The sequence below is a fragment of the Tympanuchus pallidicinctus genome, unplaced genomic scaffold (assembly GCF_026119805.1).
Source record: "Tympanuchus pallidicinctus isolate F22 unplaced genomic scaffold, pur_lepc_1.0 scaffold2, whole genome shotgun sequence".
NCBI lineage: Eukaryota > Metazoa > Chordata > Aves > Galliformes > Phasianidae > Tympanuchus > Tympanuchus pallidicinctus.
The window spans coordinates 24,981,965-24,996,767 of NW_026294721.1; the positions used below are offsets into that span (position 1 = coordinate 24,981,965).

Below are 14,803 nucleotides of genomic sequence, written 5' to 3' on the forward strand. Positions count from 1 at the left end.
ATAGAAGACAGGATATAATAATCAAAACTTTTTGTCTAAATTGATTTGTGGGAAGAGTAAATATGTATAAACATTAGCTGTTTCATCATAGCACTTGGAAATTTGCAATAAAATTTATTCGACCAGATGAAAAACACTTGTACATTAAACTTCAGAGGAGTTTCCCTCATATGTGATCAATATGTATTTCAGCTTCCTTCAGATTACTGATGGTCTTGCTTGTTCACCTGATTCCCTTCAGCCTGTCTTACTGGTAGCTGTATCAGCATCAATAGAGTAACCTAAAACCACAGCTGGAGAGCCTAGTTCAGATCTGAAGTGAAGGCCACAACTGTGCTGTAGTCGGATACCGACTGAGGCAAGTTTAGGTATAGGAAGTTCAATGCTTAGGGAGGGTGAGGGTAGAATGGCAGAATAAGGGACAAATCTGTATGAACTGCACAGTTTCTTAGAGTTCTTCTCCTACAAGATCCCACATGTAGATGTGCTTCTAATGCTTGCTTACTTGCTTTTATTTAGGAACTGTACTTAATTTCTTTAAAACATATTTGCATTTTCTGTTTAACGACATCACATATTATTATTATTATTATTATTATTATTATTATTATTATTATTAACATCAGTGTTCTGTCTAAGTGAGTGAATTCATAGCCCGAAGAGGAACAGCAGCAGAAAATGAGGCTAATTGCTGTTACACACTGGAATAAAAAATGCTCTTTCTCATGTTCAGGTCGAATCCTTGGTTCTGGTGCATTCGGAAAAGTGGTGGAAGGGACAGCATATGGACTGAGTCGTTCTCAACCAGTGATGAAAGTAGCTGTGAAAATGCTGAAACGTAAGTTATCACCATTCCATTTTCTATTCTAGTTGGTGCATGTTCCCTTTACATTATTTGAGCACTGCCTGTGGATAAATAGCTTCTTCATATCCTAACCTTCAAATCTACCTGCAGTGTGGAGCAGGTTTGTACCAGTTGCTCAAGAACCATGAGGAACTTTCTAGTGCTGAAAAAAGCAGCTTGCAAAGTGCCCCTGTGATACACAGGCAATCTAATATACCCCTGGAAAAGGGCAAATAGACTGGGTCAGCTCTAGAGATAGATCAAATAAGTCCTCTTTCCTGATAGATATCTGAAGCCCTTTTGTTACTTACAATGCTTCTTAACCAGGACATTTTACTTTCCTCCTCCTACCTTTTGTATCTTCTGCTCCATAGAAGAGGTCTCCATCAGCAGAGCTGATGGTCATTCATTAGGTGTTCAAGAACCATCTTCAAGAATCGTGGTACTTAGGGATATGGTTTAGTGGGCAAAATTGATGGTAAGTGGATGGTTGGACTAGATGATCTTAGAGATCTTTTTCAACCTTAATGATTCTATGATTCTATGACTTATGACTCTTCCTCCAAGTCTTAAGAAGTCCTATTGTCAAGAAAAGGACACAGTCTTCTTCAAGAAATCATTTTAGAAATGCTCTTTGAGGCAAGCAAAGGGAGATCAATTGTTATTGTGAAGATGGTGGTTGCTCTCACTCAGAGGCAGGTGTACTTTTTCAACAGCTACGGCTAGATCCAGTGAAAAACAGGCACTCATGTCTGAACTGAAGATAATGACACATCTTGGGCCCCACCTGAATATTGTGAACCTGCTTGGAGCTTGTACAAAATCAGGTGGGTTTGGATCACTAACAGATGCTTGTTGTGGAGCTATCATTCACTGTTTAACAATCACACAAATATCAAATGAGATTGACCTTAGCATTAAATATAAATGAATGTAGATTTCACAAGCCTACTTGTTATTTGGCAGTCGTAATTTAATAAATAGAAATGTATTAACTCTAGTAATCTTCATGTTTTATATTTGATTTTCTGTTGTCTTTGGGAGCTGTCATTTTTGAAAGATGCATTATTTTGCCTTATTTCATCAGGTCCTATTTACATAATCACTGAATACTGCTTTTATGGTGATTTGGTGAACTATCTGCACAAGAACAGGGACAACTTCCTCAGTCGACATCCAGAGAAACCAAAGAAAGATCTGGATATCTTTGGGATGAACCCAGCTGATGAAAGCACAAGAAGGTGGGAAAGAGGGGAAAAAAAATGTATGACCTACAACGTAAGGAATAGCATTACTAACTCTTATTCCTTTCCTTTCGTTCCTTGATTTGGAGCTCTCCCTAATTCATCTCAGTGGGCTTTTGTTCATCAGTACTGTTAGACTGACTCCTTAATCCTAAAAAGATTTCAGTGGCTTCTGTTCAATATGCCTGACATGCATCCTAGATCCATGTTTCCTCTGTGCAGATGCCCACAGCCCCAGGACCACTGCATGTTCTCCATAGACACAGCTGCTTACAGCCTTCCTTCTAAACAACATACACGGGAAAACACAACACACAGATTTGCAGACCTTTTAAACAAATTTCACTCTGCCCAAAGTAGTGTGAAAGATATACGGATTTAGAGGAAAAAACATTATACTTATAGGACAACAGTAGCCCTGCACCTGCCTTGTTCCAGCATCTCTGGAGCACACAGTCAATGTCGTCTCTCCATTCCCTCTTCCCTATCTATCCTGAGGTCCCAAAGCATGTTTCCATTAAGAAAGCACAGCCTAGTGTTGCTCCTTTCTGTTTAGATGTCCTTTTGTCTCTGTCCATCCAAGTATTACAGGTAGAGCACAGCTATCTGATTTCCTTGTTTCCTATTTGGGAATTTTTCACTGTTTAAAATTCCTTTCCTTCAAATAATGCGATAGAGCTTGCTGTCTGTATTCAAGCATTCTTCTTTATCTACCAATGGTCTAGCCAGTCTCAGTGTATTGCTTTGAGCAGCTTTTGCCAGATGATGGTGGAGGAAGCTTGTCATTAAACAAGCAATGTCATAACATCAGCCAGGATTAAGAAGGAGTCAGAAATTCCTTCAAAAAACCACACTGGCAAATAGGCCAACTGACAGTAGCCAAGTCCATCTGGGACTATTCTTCTAAGCATGGCTTTGCTCAGCTTGACTGGGTTTGATGCAAACTGTGTGAGTGAATAAACTGATCTGTCTTTTTGAACTCATTGAACTAAACACCCTATGTAGTAATAGCTGAGTTCAGTGAGATTGCTGGAAGTTAGACAAGATATGTCTATATACCTGACTGATGACAAAAGGACAAGTTTGAAGCACTTATATAGGTTCAACTACTGTAGTCTGTGGTAATGTGTGTGTGATAATACATTGCTGTGTTGTAATGAAGGATTATTATGTGTGTTCCCTATCAATAAATCAGCTCTTAAACCCTTGTGTTTCTTAGCAATGCAACTGTGTGTCCTAAAAACTATCAGAACATAGGATGCTGTGTCAGGGAAGCCACCTTCCTTGATAGCTGATACAACTGCTTTTTTTTTTTTATAATTTCAGCTATGTGATTTTATCATTTGAAAACACTGGAGAATACATGGACATGAAGCAAGCTGATACAACTCAGTATGTGCCAATGCTGGAAAGGAAAGAGGGATCTAAATACTCTGATATTCAGAGATCTGTGTATGATCGACCTGCTTCATATAAGAAGAAATCTTTGTCAGGTAACGTAGAGTTGTCCTATTTGCATGCATCACTAACACAAATAAACATGTCTGATTTTTGCCACTTACGACATGGCTGTAAACTACTCAACTGTGTTCTGCTTATGAGTATCTGCTATAAGCTAAAAGCTGGTGCCTTATGATTCTGTGATTTTGTGACTGTCAGCGTGCTCTGGTGGCACTGCGTGCTGCTGGCGCAATTTGTTTGCTTCTGTACTGAAGTGCTTAAGGGCCATATTCTGCAGTGGGGCTGCAGACATTCTTTGGAGGCAGTGGTTTCATTAGTCTTGCAGTCTGCAAGATTTTGAGCAGTAGGAATGAACAACAATAATGATAATTTATATTGCTCTGTTTCCACTTACATTTCACATTAACTGGCACCAAATGTGCAACAATCCCAAATACTTTCCTGGATTATGTAATGAGGATAATGAATACATCCTATTCCTGTTCCTTTTCTCAGAATCTAAATATGCTTTACTTAAAAATAGGCACAGTCACTTCTGGCCCCAGGAACTGAAGCATAGCCAGCCCCAGATTTACATGGCAGACTAATGTACTCGTATTGTGCTCTAGGACAGTAGGGATAAATGAATCACAGAATCATGACTGTTTTTTTGCTGGCATCTTTCATAAAAAATATAAGATTAGTTGCCATAGAATTCCTGATTGTTTTTGCTGGTATTGGATCTGCTCCAGTGAATACTCGTTGGGAAGTACAGCAGTGTTCAGAAAGTGTAAGTGGATAAGAATGTATGCGTATGCAAAAAAACCTGGTGTTTTTGAACCACACACTGAGTATTATAAACAACCTGTGTAACACTTCAGTGAGCCTTTTAAATTTCTTTTTTTCCTGTAATTTTGTGGGAAAAATATGCAGACAGGAGAAAAAACAAAAGTTACATTTAACACTAAAAGCAGTATAAGTCAGCAACTGATATAGACATCAGCATTGGTTAGTTACTGTGAAGATTGTTTTGGTCATGGCAGCCTGCTACAGTTGTCAGCTCAGAATCATTTCAGGTAAAGGAAATGGATGCTGCTTTCACACTTTGCAGCACAAATGTATATATACTTTTCTCTGTTTCTCAATAGATTCAGAAGTAAAAAACCTTCTTTCAGATGACAGTTCGGAGGGTCTGAGCCTACTGGATTTGCTAAGCTTCACCTACCAGGTTGCACGGGGAATGGAATTCTTGGCTTCTAAAAATGTAAGTAAATAAAACAGTAAGTAAAAATGCAAGAAATGTCCAAATGTCTCAACTATGGGTTTCAGTTTGGATTCTGAAAACAAATACAATATAATCATGTTTTGGGGTTCTAACCAGGTTTTTAACTTACCTGGAGACTGAGACTGCCATGATTTGAGAAATCAAAGCAAAATCCTCTTCCTCGTTTTCAGCCTGTGTCATTGGTAAAGTCAGGGTCATAGGTCAGTGATGGATCTCAGCAGGGTCTAGGTGGAGGATCCATCCAAGCACAGGCCAGTGTGGTGCAAGCGCGATCTATCATTAGCACACCATGGGTTGAGAGGACAGGCATCACTTTTGCATCCTACCCACTGTTGTAAATGCACACGAGCCCCCTCTATTCCTGAGGACTCATGCCTCCATGACTCTATTAGAGGACAGTATCGGTGCCTGTGCAGTAGAAGAAGGTTAAGAACTGTAGGAGAAGTTAAGACTGTGCCCAGAAAGCCAACATGATCTGGGTGTTTTCAGAGAGCTTTGGAAGTGAAACAGCCCTCTAGGAATTAGCACTTCCTTGAAAGACTTAATTTCTCTCCATGCAGTGCGTGCACCGTGACTTGGCAGCTCGTAATGTCCTTCTGGCTCAAGGCAAAATCGTGAAGATCTGTGACTTTGGGTTGGCTAGAGACATCATGCATGATTCCAACTACGTCTCCAAGGGCAGCGTATGTATTTCTTAATCCCCTGAGCTTTGCTTTAACTGCAGTGAGAAGTGTCAGCCTTAAATGCCGGTTAGCAGTATTGGTTACACTAATTAACTGCTGAGATGAGCACTCTCGAGAACAATTTTTCTTCGGTTCATTAATTCTTGTGACTTTCCTAAGATTGCTTGAAAGCTGGAAAGCTCTTTGGCCTCACTTAGTGCTTCACAGGCTTACATTTTAACTGGCAAGTTTTGTGAGTGGATAAATTAAGGATCTGTCACTATGTAGAGTAGTAACACATCCATCACTGACATGTCAGATCTAGATCATCAGTGCCACCCTTTGCATTATATCTCCAATCAGCCTAGTCATTTGCTAGCGAGAAAATGAATACAGTTGTAGTTTAATAAACTCTTGTGGGGAGCAGAGTCGTGTTGCTTCTAATCCTGATATCTCCTTGTGAAATGGAATTAAAAATACGTACTAGCCACATTCACAAGTTTTTCTTATTAAAGAGAAGCTAATCCCGACTGTCAAACAACAGTTGTAACAGGAAGCATTTCTTTAATGACTAATCTATGTGGTTTGGGGTTTCTTTCTTTCTGCTACAGACCTTCCTTCCAGTAAAATGGATGGCACCTGAAAGCATTTTTGACAATCTGTACACAACATTAAGTGATGTCTGGTCTTATGGTATTCTGCTGTGGGAAATATTTTCTCTTGGTATGTACTGTGAACACTTTCTTACATGTTGTAATTAATTTGTTTTTCAGTCCAAGCTGTTCTACATACAGCGTTTCAAATCCTGCAGTAGGAATATAGGTGTGAAATCAACTTTTAGTTTCTTCTACATGAGGTTTCAAGTGCCAGCATTAAGTTTGAAGATGCCCCTATTCTCCAAAAGATTTGGTTTTATTTATTTATTCATTTATTTACTTTTGCAAGGTTTTGTGTGTTTTTGTTGTTGTTGTTGTTTTTTGTTTTTGTTTTTGCAAGCTTGGTTTTTTTTTTGACAGAAAATTGAAAGCAGAGAGTGAAAAGCTTCTGTGGAAAAATATTGGTGCCAGGATGGAATTTCTGGCCAAACTGTGGAGGAATGAACTTCCTCATGCATCAGGGTGCCTTGGCTGCATCTCAGCCGAGTGGCTATTTAGAAGCAATCTCTTTGTATATGTTTCAAACAATCCCATCTAAGCCCCATTACAGAATGAAAACAAAATGTCAATCTTCTAGGACACTGATTTCTCATTTCCAGGTCAGCACCATTCTCACAGTTGGTTTATGGCAGCGTAAAGTGGTTATGACAGTGTTTAGCAATTACAGACAATATACATTTCCCAGCTGGGAGCAGCCTGGCTCTCGACTCAGGCTGATTAATTAGCCTCCTGGGCGGGTGGCTGGCCTTCTTCAGTAACTGTGCTTTGCCCAGATTTACTTTGAGAAGAATTAATCACGCCTGTATGTATCTGCTACTGCCCCATGGCAACCCCAAGCCTAACGTTATTTTCTAGAATAAGTTGTTATAGAGCTGCTTCTCAAAAACAGCATTTGCACTGCTATTTATAGTATTGATAACTGCAATCTCTGGGCATCACAGTACCCTATAAATATCCATTCACAAGCATCACTGGGGTCACAAAAATGCTATTTAGATGGGGAATTGAAGCACAACTAAGTCTGTGCTTATTGTCTTACTAGTAAGGTAGGGTCTAAAGCCTATTTTTAGGTGAAAACCTTGCTTTTGAAAAGGAGGTCTTTGGAGTAAACAGCATGCATTACAGCATGCATGCCTGCACCTGAGAAAGCCCACTCTTTCTTGAAAAGTGAAACATACACAAGCAAGTGACTTGCTCAAAATAGCATGGGAAGACAGTGGCAGAGCATGACCTCAAGTCTGCCAGATGCAGGCTGACCACCTGATCTGGGTATCATGCAACCTCTGTGTTCAATCAATACTCTTCAGAAACACTGCAAAGGGATTTTTTTTTTTTTAAGTGGTACCAGCCTCAGTCTTTTCTAGACAATGTTTCACTTCAGAGCATACCAGAAATACCTTGCAGCTGATGCAATTCAACGTACTTCAGTTATTTTTGTCAGCTTTGGTTTACTTTCATTAATTTTGATGTCATGTCAAACTTTGGTCTGAGCAGCTGGTAAGTATTTGGGGATGCTATTTGGGGACCACTCAGCTTCCCCAGTGAAAAGTCAGTATTGCAATTTTATGATTAGGTTCCACTTTAGAGCCACTTGACGTTTCAAGCAGTGAATTGCAAAGCTCCAGTTCTGTACAAGTAACCCCTCATTGGGAGGAAAGAATATTTCATACATGAAGGCACACGTGCCTGCCAACAGCTTCCAGGCTTGTTTAATACTGTTTTTAAAGTTCTTATCTCACACCACAAAACATAAAATGATCAAAAACTGGAATAACTATATGAGCCTCTGAACAGTTCTCAAAAAGATTTTTAAAACCATTGCATCTTACCCTTCTAGGCTCATAGACATCCTCAACACTCTCTGAAATTTAAAATTTATCCCAGCGGAGTATTAACCAGACAATTGAATTGTCTGCTTTCTCCAAGTGAGCATCTTTATGTAGTTCAGCAAACACTAGCTGGTTGGTATTTGTGGATTTGCAAACATTTTTATTATCATAAGCTGTCGTTTATTTCAAGACTGCAAATATTAACACAATGTAAAATAATATTTTTAAATTCAGTTTCATATAGTGTTTTTTTCTTCTGTTTTATCTGCAGGTGGCACACCATATCCTGGCATGATGGTTGACTCCACTTTCTACAATAAGATAAAGAGTGGCTACCGAATGGCAAAACCTGATCATGCAACCAATGAAGTGTACGTGCGTATTTGGCTTTCCCATGTCTGGCCAGCCTCTGGACAATTTTGCCTTTTGTTTTTGCCTGATAGCTTGTTTTCCTTCCCAGTTGATTAAATTGTTTTCCATCTTATCTGTAGGTATGAGATCATGGTAAAGTGCTGGAACAGTGAACCAGAGAAAAGACCTTCATTTTACCATTTGAGTGAAATCGTGGAGAGTTTGTTGCCTGGAGAGTACAAAAAGGTCTGTATTTTGTGCATGTTTTTAGAGGGAAATGTGACTGTTGCTCCAGCCATCAGAGCCATGAACACTGGACTGACGCATCCTAACCTGTATGAGTTACATGATGCAGGCAGGGGCATTACATGTTCTGGGGAAAGGAAGCTGAGGTTATCGAGAAAAGCAATTTTGCAGTTTTATTCAGTGATATCCTACCAACTCCAGGTTTCTAGCAAAGCATGTTTTTTTAAAAATATATTTGCACAGAATTTTCTAGGCAGTGAAAGTATTCCAGAAAAGGGACTATATATTGCCCGTATGTAGAATTTCTCCCCCTCCCTCTTCTGATAGAAGTTTGAGTTTGGATTCAAATTTCTACTGCTTCTGGAAAAGCTTTACCTGCTACATCATTTGGTGTTCCATTTCCCAGTCTGCCCTTCCTTCTTTCTCTACCACTGTGTCACATCTACTTGTCTCCTCTGTGCTGCCACACTCATTTCTGTATCTTCTAAAACCAACTTGTCACTTAGAACTCTCAGTAACTTGGTGGTGCTGGGCTTTTACATCCAGTGTTGCAGACTCATTGAGCAAATGTTTTGGGGGTTAATGAATCATAGCTACTCAGCTGAAGAAAGGTGGTCTTAGTGAATAACATCTAATGAGGTTGTTGATACGAATATTTTCAGAGCTACGAGAAGATTCACCTGGACTTCCTGAAAAGCGACCACCCAGCTGTCACTCGAATGAGAGGGGACTGTGACAATGCTTACATTGGTGTCACCTACAAGAATGAAGACAAGTTAAAGGATAGAGAGAGCGGATTTGATGAGCAGAGGCTGAGCGCTGACAGTGGGTACATCATCCCCCTGCCTGACATTGACCCTGTTTCTGAAGATGAGCTTGGCAAAAGGAACAGGCACAGGTGAGTACAGTTTGCAAATCATGTAGCCCATGGTCACCTTTCTGGGTCACGTTTGGTGACATGCATTGATACTTTTTAGAATCGTACTCCACAGTTCATTTCCTAGGCTCTGCTGCAGTTATGCATTAGGAAGGTTCTGTACAGAATGGCAGTGGTACTGGCCATAATGTTTCCAATGTGAAATACCTCATTTTGGCTCTTCTGTGACTGCCAGAGGAAGGCAACTGCTAACTTGGCCAAGTCACAGCGACTGTCTGATGCCTCAGTTGGCACTTTTTACATCACATTTTACATCACATTTGCCTCTACAGCTCAATAACTTTGAACCAGGGGAGGTTTAGGTTGGGTATCAGGAAAAGCTTATTTACAGAAAGGGTTGTTAAGCACTGGAATTGGCTCCCCAGGGAGCTGGTTGAGTGACCATCCCTGGAGGTGTTTAAAAGCCGTTTGGATATATTGCTCAGGGACAGGATTTAGCTGAGGGTTGTTAGTTAAGGTAGTAATGTTTGGTTGCGGTTGGATTTGACGATCTTTAAGGTCTTTTCCAATCTGAGCAATTCTACGATTCTATGATTCTATGATTCCAGTTTGAAGGGATTGAAGTTCACCAGCTTTAAAATTCAGGATAAGTTTTTTTTTCATTACCATCTGAAATATTTTTTCATAACAGTATATCCAGAAATTTTTATTGCTTCCTTATCAGCTTATATGAATGATTTCACCAAAGCACAGCTGCATATAACCTCCATTGTAAATGGCAGTGGCTTAATTCAGTACTTCCTTTTCAGCAGCTTTATACATAGGTCACTCCGAAAGTAATGTCTCCTATTTATTTCCATAAAAACTACAATAGATACAAAGAGAACAATATCACTATTTGACACAGCACAGTCTCAGCTACAAAACACTGTTTTTCAACATAGTTATCACCATTAGCATGCATTTTTGTCAGTAATGAACTAGAGCTTGCATGCCACACACTGGAAATTTTTGCACTATTTTGAATAGTGGAACAAATGAAGTTTCTAAGGAACACTAACCAGATTAAGATTTATTACCTCTATCTGTAATTCTTTGTATTATCTTACTGTCTACTGCTTTTATTGTTATCTGTTGTCACTCAACTTAATCTACTGTCCCAGCACTGTTATAATGATATTCTTCTAATGAGTCAGAAAGTGCTTGGAGGTACATATGAACAACTTCCTCCTATGAATTTCCAGGTGGTTCATTACCCTTGAGATACAAGATGTGTTGCATCCTAGGAAACATGGTCAGAGTAAGATTATGTCATGCATCAGAAAGCAAGTGTAGATGTGGTGTTCAGTTCTGTTCATAAATTGGGGTACTTACTTGGTGCCTGTTAATGTGTATTTTAGCTCTGAGATCTTTGTCTCTTCCAGTTCACAGACGTCTGAAGAAAGTGCCATTGAAACTGGTTCCAGTAGCTCTACTTTTATCAAGAGAGAGGACGAGACCATTGAGGACATTGACATGATGGATGACATCGGGATTGACTCCTCGGATCTGGTAGAGGACAGCTTCCTGTAATCCCAGACACCTTGTAACTGCACATCAGGAAGTTTACCGTGCTGTCTACAGACTTCTGCTACACAGAGAAAACCACTTCATTGCAATGTCAAGGATGTGAAGAGAAGATGGATTTGTATGGAGAGATGCCCAGTAACAGGCAAAGGAATCAGCCTGAGAATGAAAGAGAGAGAGCTGTCAAAGATGGATTTTTTTAGTGTTGCTTCTTGCAGTACTTTATGAGCATCTCAGCATTGTTTGCCATTCCAACTGGTAGAGGATGACGGAAAGGCCATAAACAGACTAGTTTTGTGTTTCAAGGGCATTCCTATGACTTTGATGGATAGAATTTCCACTGCAGCAATACTTCATCATTGTAATTATGTAAATAACTATCAGCTCAAGGATCTTTTGAGGTGCACATTGAACACACTCATGGATTTTAGAAGAGATCACCCATGAATTTTGTGCACTTCTCTCAATCTCAGTGTCAGCTGCTGTTGAACTATCATGTGAATTGAAGAATATGCGAAAACCACTTTTGGACCAAGAAGGTCTGAAACCACAAAAAACTGACCGGTACTACAAAACATGTTACTTTTTAACATTAATGCAAGGGGAATAATAATAATAATAATAACTAAAACCAGTCTATAATAGGTGTTAGAAACCTAGTAAGTCTTTATTAACTATAGAAGATAGCTGTTTTCATGATAACACTACTACTGTTTTCTGTAACATGCAGCCTATATTTTATAATTCATTGTCCTTCAGTAAAAGCACAGTCACAAGAAACATTATTAAGTACAAGGAGAAAAATTACGGCCTGAAAATTTGATGAAACAACCTTTATCAGGCCCTATAGAGCATGATAATTACTCTGACTAGCTAAAATTACTTTTATAAGGAAAAGAAATTACATCTCGTAATATACTAAGATTTAGTTTTCTATTTTGAATAGAGCAGCTTTTCTAATCAGATGTACTAGAAGCAATTATTGTCCTTCAATTAAATGAACTTCTAAGCATTCAAAATTTTTTTTTAAATTTAAATTTATGCCAGATTTCCAGGATTTTGGAGAGTGGAAGATTATGATCAACCACCAGCAACATCCCACTGTTAGCGTTCCAAAGTTTCTCAAAAGAAATCTTATTCCACAATTAGGTATGAAAAATCAATTTTATTTTTGAACAGCTCAAGGAAAAAAGACATCTCTCCCAGCCTTGAACTCCAGATTATAAAAAGCAGAAATAGTTCTGCAACAAGTACCCTTGTCTTAGTTTTGAATTTTAAACAGGAGCAGAAAACTGACTATTATCTTTGCAAACTCTAACTACAAATAATAATTGCCTTCAAGTGTGCTTTCTGGATGAAGGTGCATGAAAACAAACCTGCTCTCAGCTTGCAATAGTTATTTTTTGACACCACTTACAAGAGCAAAATATTATGATTACTGCTATCACTGTTATTGATATTTTAGGTTTTGGAAGACTTACATGTGAGAGAAAGGTACACCACTGCAAAGGGCCCCATCCTTTCTGGTGCTCATCTTTTGAACTTAAATAATTCAGCGCAACGAGTGCCTCACAGGACGCGCTCAGCATCTGGCATGGCAGAACCAATGCAAATGTGGTACAAACTCATCCCTGCATTGCAGTATTTTTCCTAGGAAGTATGAAAGATGGACCACCAGCAATTGACAACACACACTACCTGGATCTGAATAACAAACTAAACTTTACCATGAAATGTCACTAAGGAAAGCTACACAGCTCCCCGTCACTTCATTCGTGGATGGTTGTGGATTGAAGAATAATAAATGTAATACTGTCATTTCTACAGGCAACTAATTTTGGCTCTGAGTTTCAAAAATGTCACCTGGCTGCGGCCACATGCAAATGTCCTGCAGATGTGGAAACGTGACCTGAAGTGAGGCACCTGCATTTTCAGCCCTGGTGATGTCTGACAATCATAACAAACCATGAGAATGACATGTCCTCCTTTCTCTGCAGTCAACAGACCAATACCGAGTGTCTTTCTGAGCTCCGTATGGGGACAATTGTGAAATATAAAGACTTTTGATATAGCCTGGACACACAAGATGGTATAAAGTCCCCTTCCAGTTATTAACTATAAATTGAGGAAACACAAATTGTCTATTGGATATCCCAGATATCTGAATGGCCATTTGAGACCACACATGCCTTAATTTGCATGTGTAGTCATTACAACTGCATGCTCAAATTAGGCAAGCAATTTCACCTGCATTTTTGCACATGGCCAAGTGTTCTTTGGGGTTTGAAAATCAGGCTTGGCATGTTTTACCATACCAGTTACTGGAATACAAGGACATTTTCCCATGGTCTCCCCTTCCTCTCACTGATTTCATTCTATATTGCACAACATACATTGAGGCTAGACCCAAATGGTGGATGTGAACCAGAGCCTTCTCACTTTATGATGAATGATAGTTAATTTTCTATCCGCTCATGAGTGTTTGCGTACCTATTGCAAGAGTCTAGCCAAACCCAGTTCATTTCAGGGTGGAATCCAATAAACCTGCCTATAAACTGGAATGAGAGGCAGAGACAGAGTGGGGTTTATTAGAGAGGGAGAAGTGGGAGGATATGATTCCTTTAGTTTTACAATATTTTCAGTATTACCAACATTTTAGTTTATGGCTTAATTTTTGAGAAGCCACTGGAAAACATATTCCCAAATCTTACTCTAGGGTAATTATATAACGACAATCAGTGTTAGCCTATCACAGCATTTGATTTGGAGTGGCCAACCGATTCCTTACAGTGTGGTCTGCAGCTTGTACAAAATGGTCCTAATACATGGAGAAGGACGTGAGATATGGTGATGTTATACATCAATATGTATATAAGTATTTTTATATAGACTTTTAGAATACTGCCAAAACATTTATGACAGCTATATCACTGCCTTTGTTTATATTTTTTTTTTTACTGTGATATATTCCACAGGCACGTTAACTGTTGCACTTTGAATGTCCAAAAGTTATATTTTAGAATAATAAAAAAGGAAGTGTTTTCAAAATGGTGGCTGTTGTGAAATATTTGAAGAAGGGCAAACTAGCCTGAGTGATGGTAGGCACAAAATGTATTACAAAATGCCCCTGTTGATATTTTGTCTTTGAAAAATCAAATCCTGTAAATTAAGATCTCTATATTTCAATAAATGATATATAATTTAAGGATATGTGAGAGGTCTATACTCACTTATTGAAAGATTGTTATAAGAGATCAGTCTTGCTTGTTGTTTTTTTTTTTTTTGCTGCCTGAGATTTTGGGTTAGTAGAGTGCTCTGCCAAGTCGTCAGGCAGCAAGGACAGTTCCCTGACCCCTTCTGGTGTGCACAGTGCGGAACTGCCAATGAGCAGGTAACTTAACCAGTGAATTCCGTCCATGTGAAGCCCCTTTGACCCCAAACTGTGGTAGGTTTAGTACTCCACTGACTGATGTCTGAGCTCTCCACAAAAGATGAAATTGTTCTGGGTTCAGCACTGGTAGGTGTTCTGGTAGGTTCAATGCCGCCTTTCTGCACGTGCTGGGGAAAGGGGTGCATGGGATGCAAAAGACAGCACGTGTCATGTATCTCCTATATATGTTCTGCTTCTTCTGATACAGGTGTATAAGAGGTTTCATGCAAAGGTTGTTTTTAACAAGGGACTAAAACTGCCTTATATCAGCCTTTAGTCTAAAGCTCTTGATGAACACAGAGGATGGATGAGTCCAACTTCAAATCGCCATGGTTTCTCTTGTGTGCCCAGGTGGCCAAGAGGGCCAGTGGCA

General features: G+C 39.3%; 1 protein-coding gene across 3 annotated transcripts in view; it reads left to right on the forward strand.

Moving 5' to 3' along the window:
• PDGFRA (platelet derived growth factor receptor alpha) overlaps positions 1 to 14,210 on the forward strand; it is a 34,231-nt gene extending 20,021 nt beyond the window's left edge. For 2 of the 3 annotated variants that reach the window (XM_052682897.1, XM_052682896.1), the window contains exons 13-23: positions 734 to 838; positions 1,561 to 1,671; positions 1,932 to 2,085; positions 3,415 to 3,581; positions 4,677 to 4,792; positions 5,374 to 5,496; positions 6,087 to 6,198; positions 8,232 to 8,331; positions 8,452 to 8,557; positions 9,220 to 9,455; positions 10,859 to 14,210. In XM_052682897.1, the coding sequence (XP_052538857.1) occupies positions 734 to 838; positions 1,561 to 1,671; positions 1,932 to 2,085; positions 3,415 to 3,581; positions 4,677 to 4,792; positions 5,374 to 5,496; positions 6,087 to 6,198; positions 8,232 to 8,331; positions 8,452 to 8,557; positions 9,220 to 9,455; positions 10,859 to 11,006 (1,478 nt within the window). In that variant the 3' untranslated portion in view covers positions 11,007 to 14,210. The remainder of the gene's footprint in view (positions 1 to 733; positions 839 to 1,560; positions 1,672 to 1,931; positions 2,086 to 3,414; positions 3,582 to 4,676; positions 4,793 to 5,373; positions 5,497 to 6,086; positions 6,199 to 8,231; positions 8,332 to 8,451; positions 8,558 to 9,219; positions 9,456 to 10,858) is intronic. The other variant, XM_052682898.1, reaches the window with a different exon arrangement.
• Positions 14,211 to 14,803: the final 593 nt, after the last annotated feature.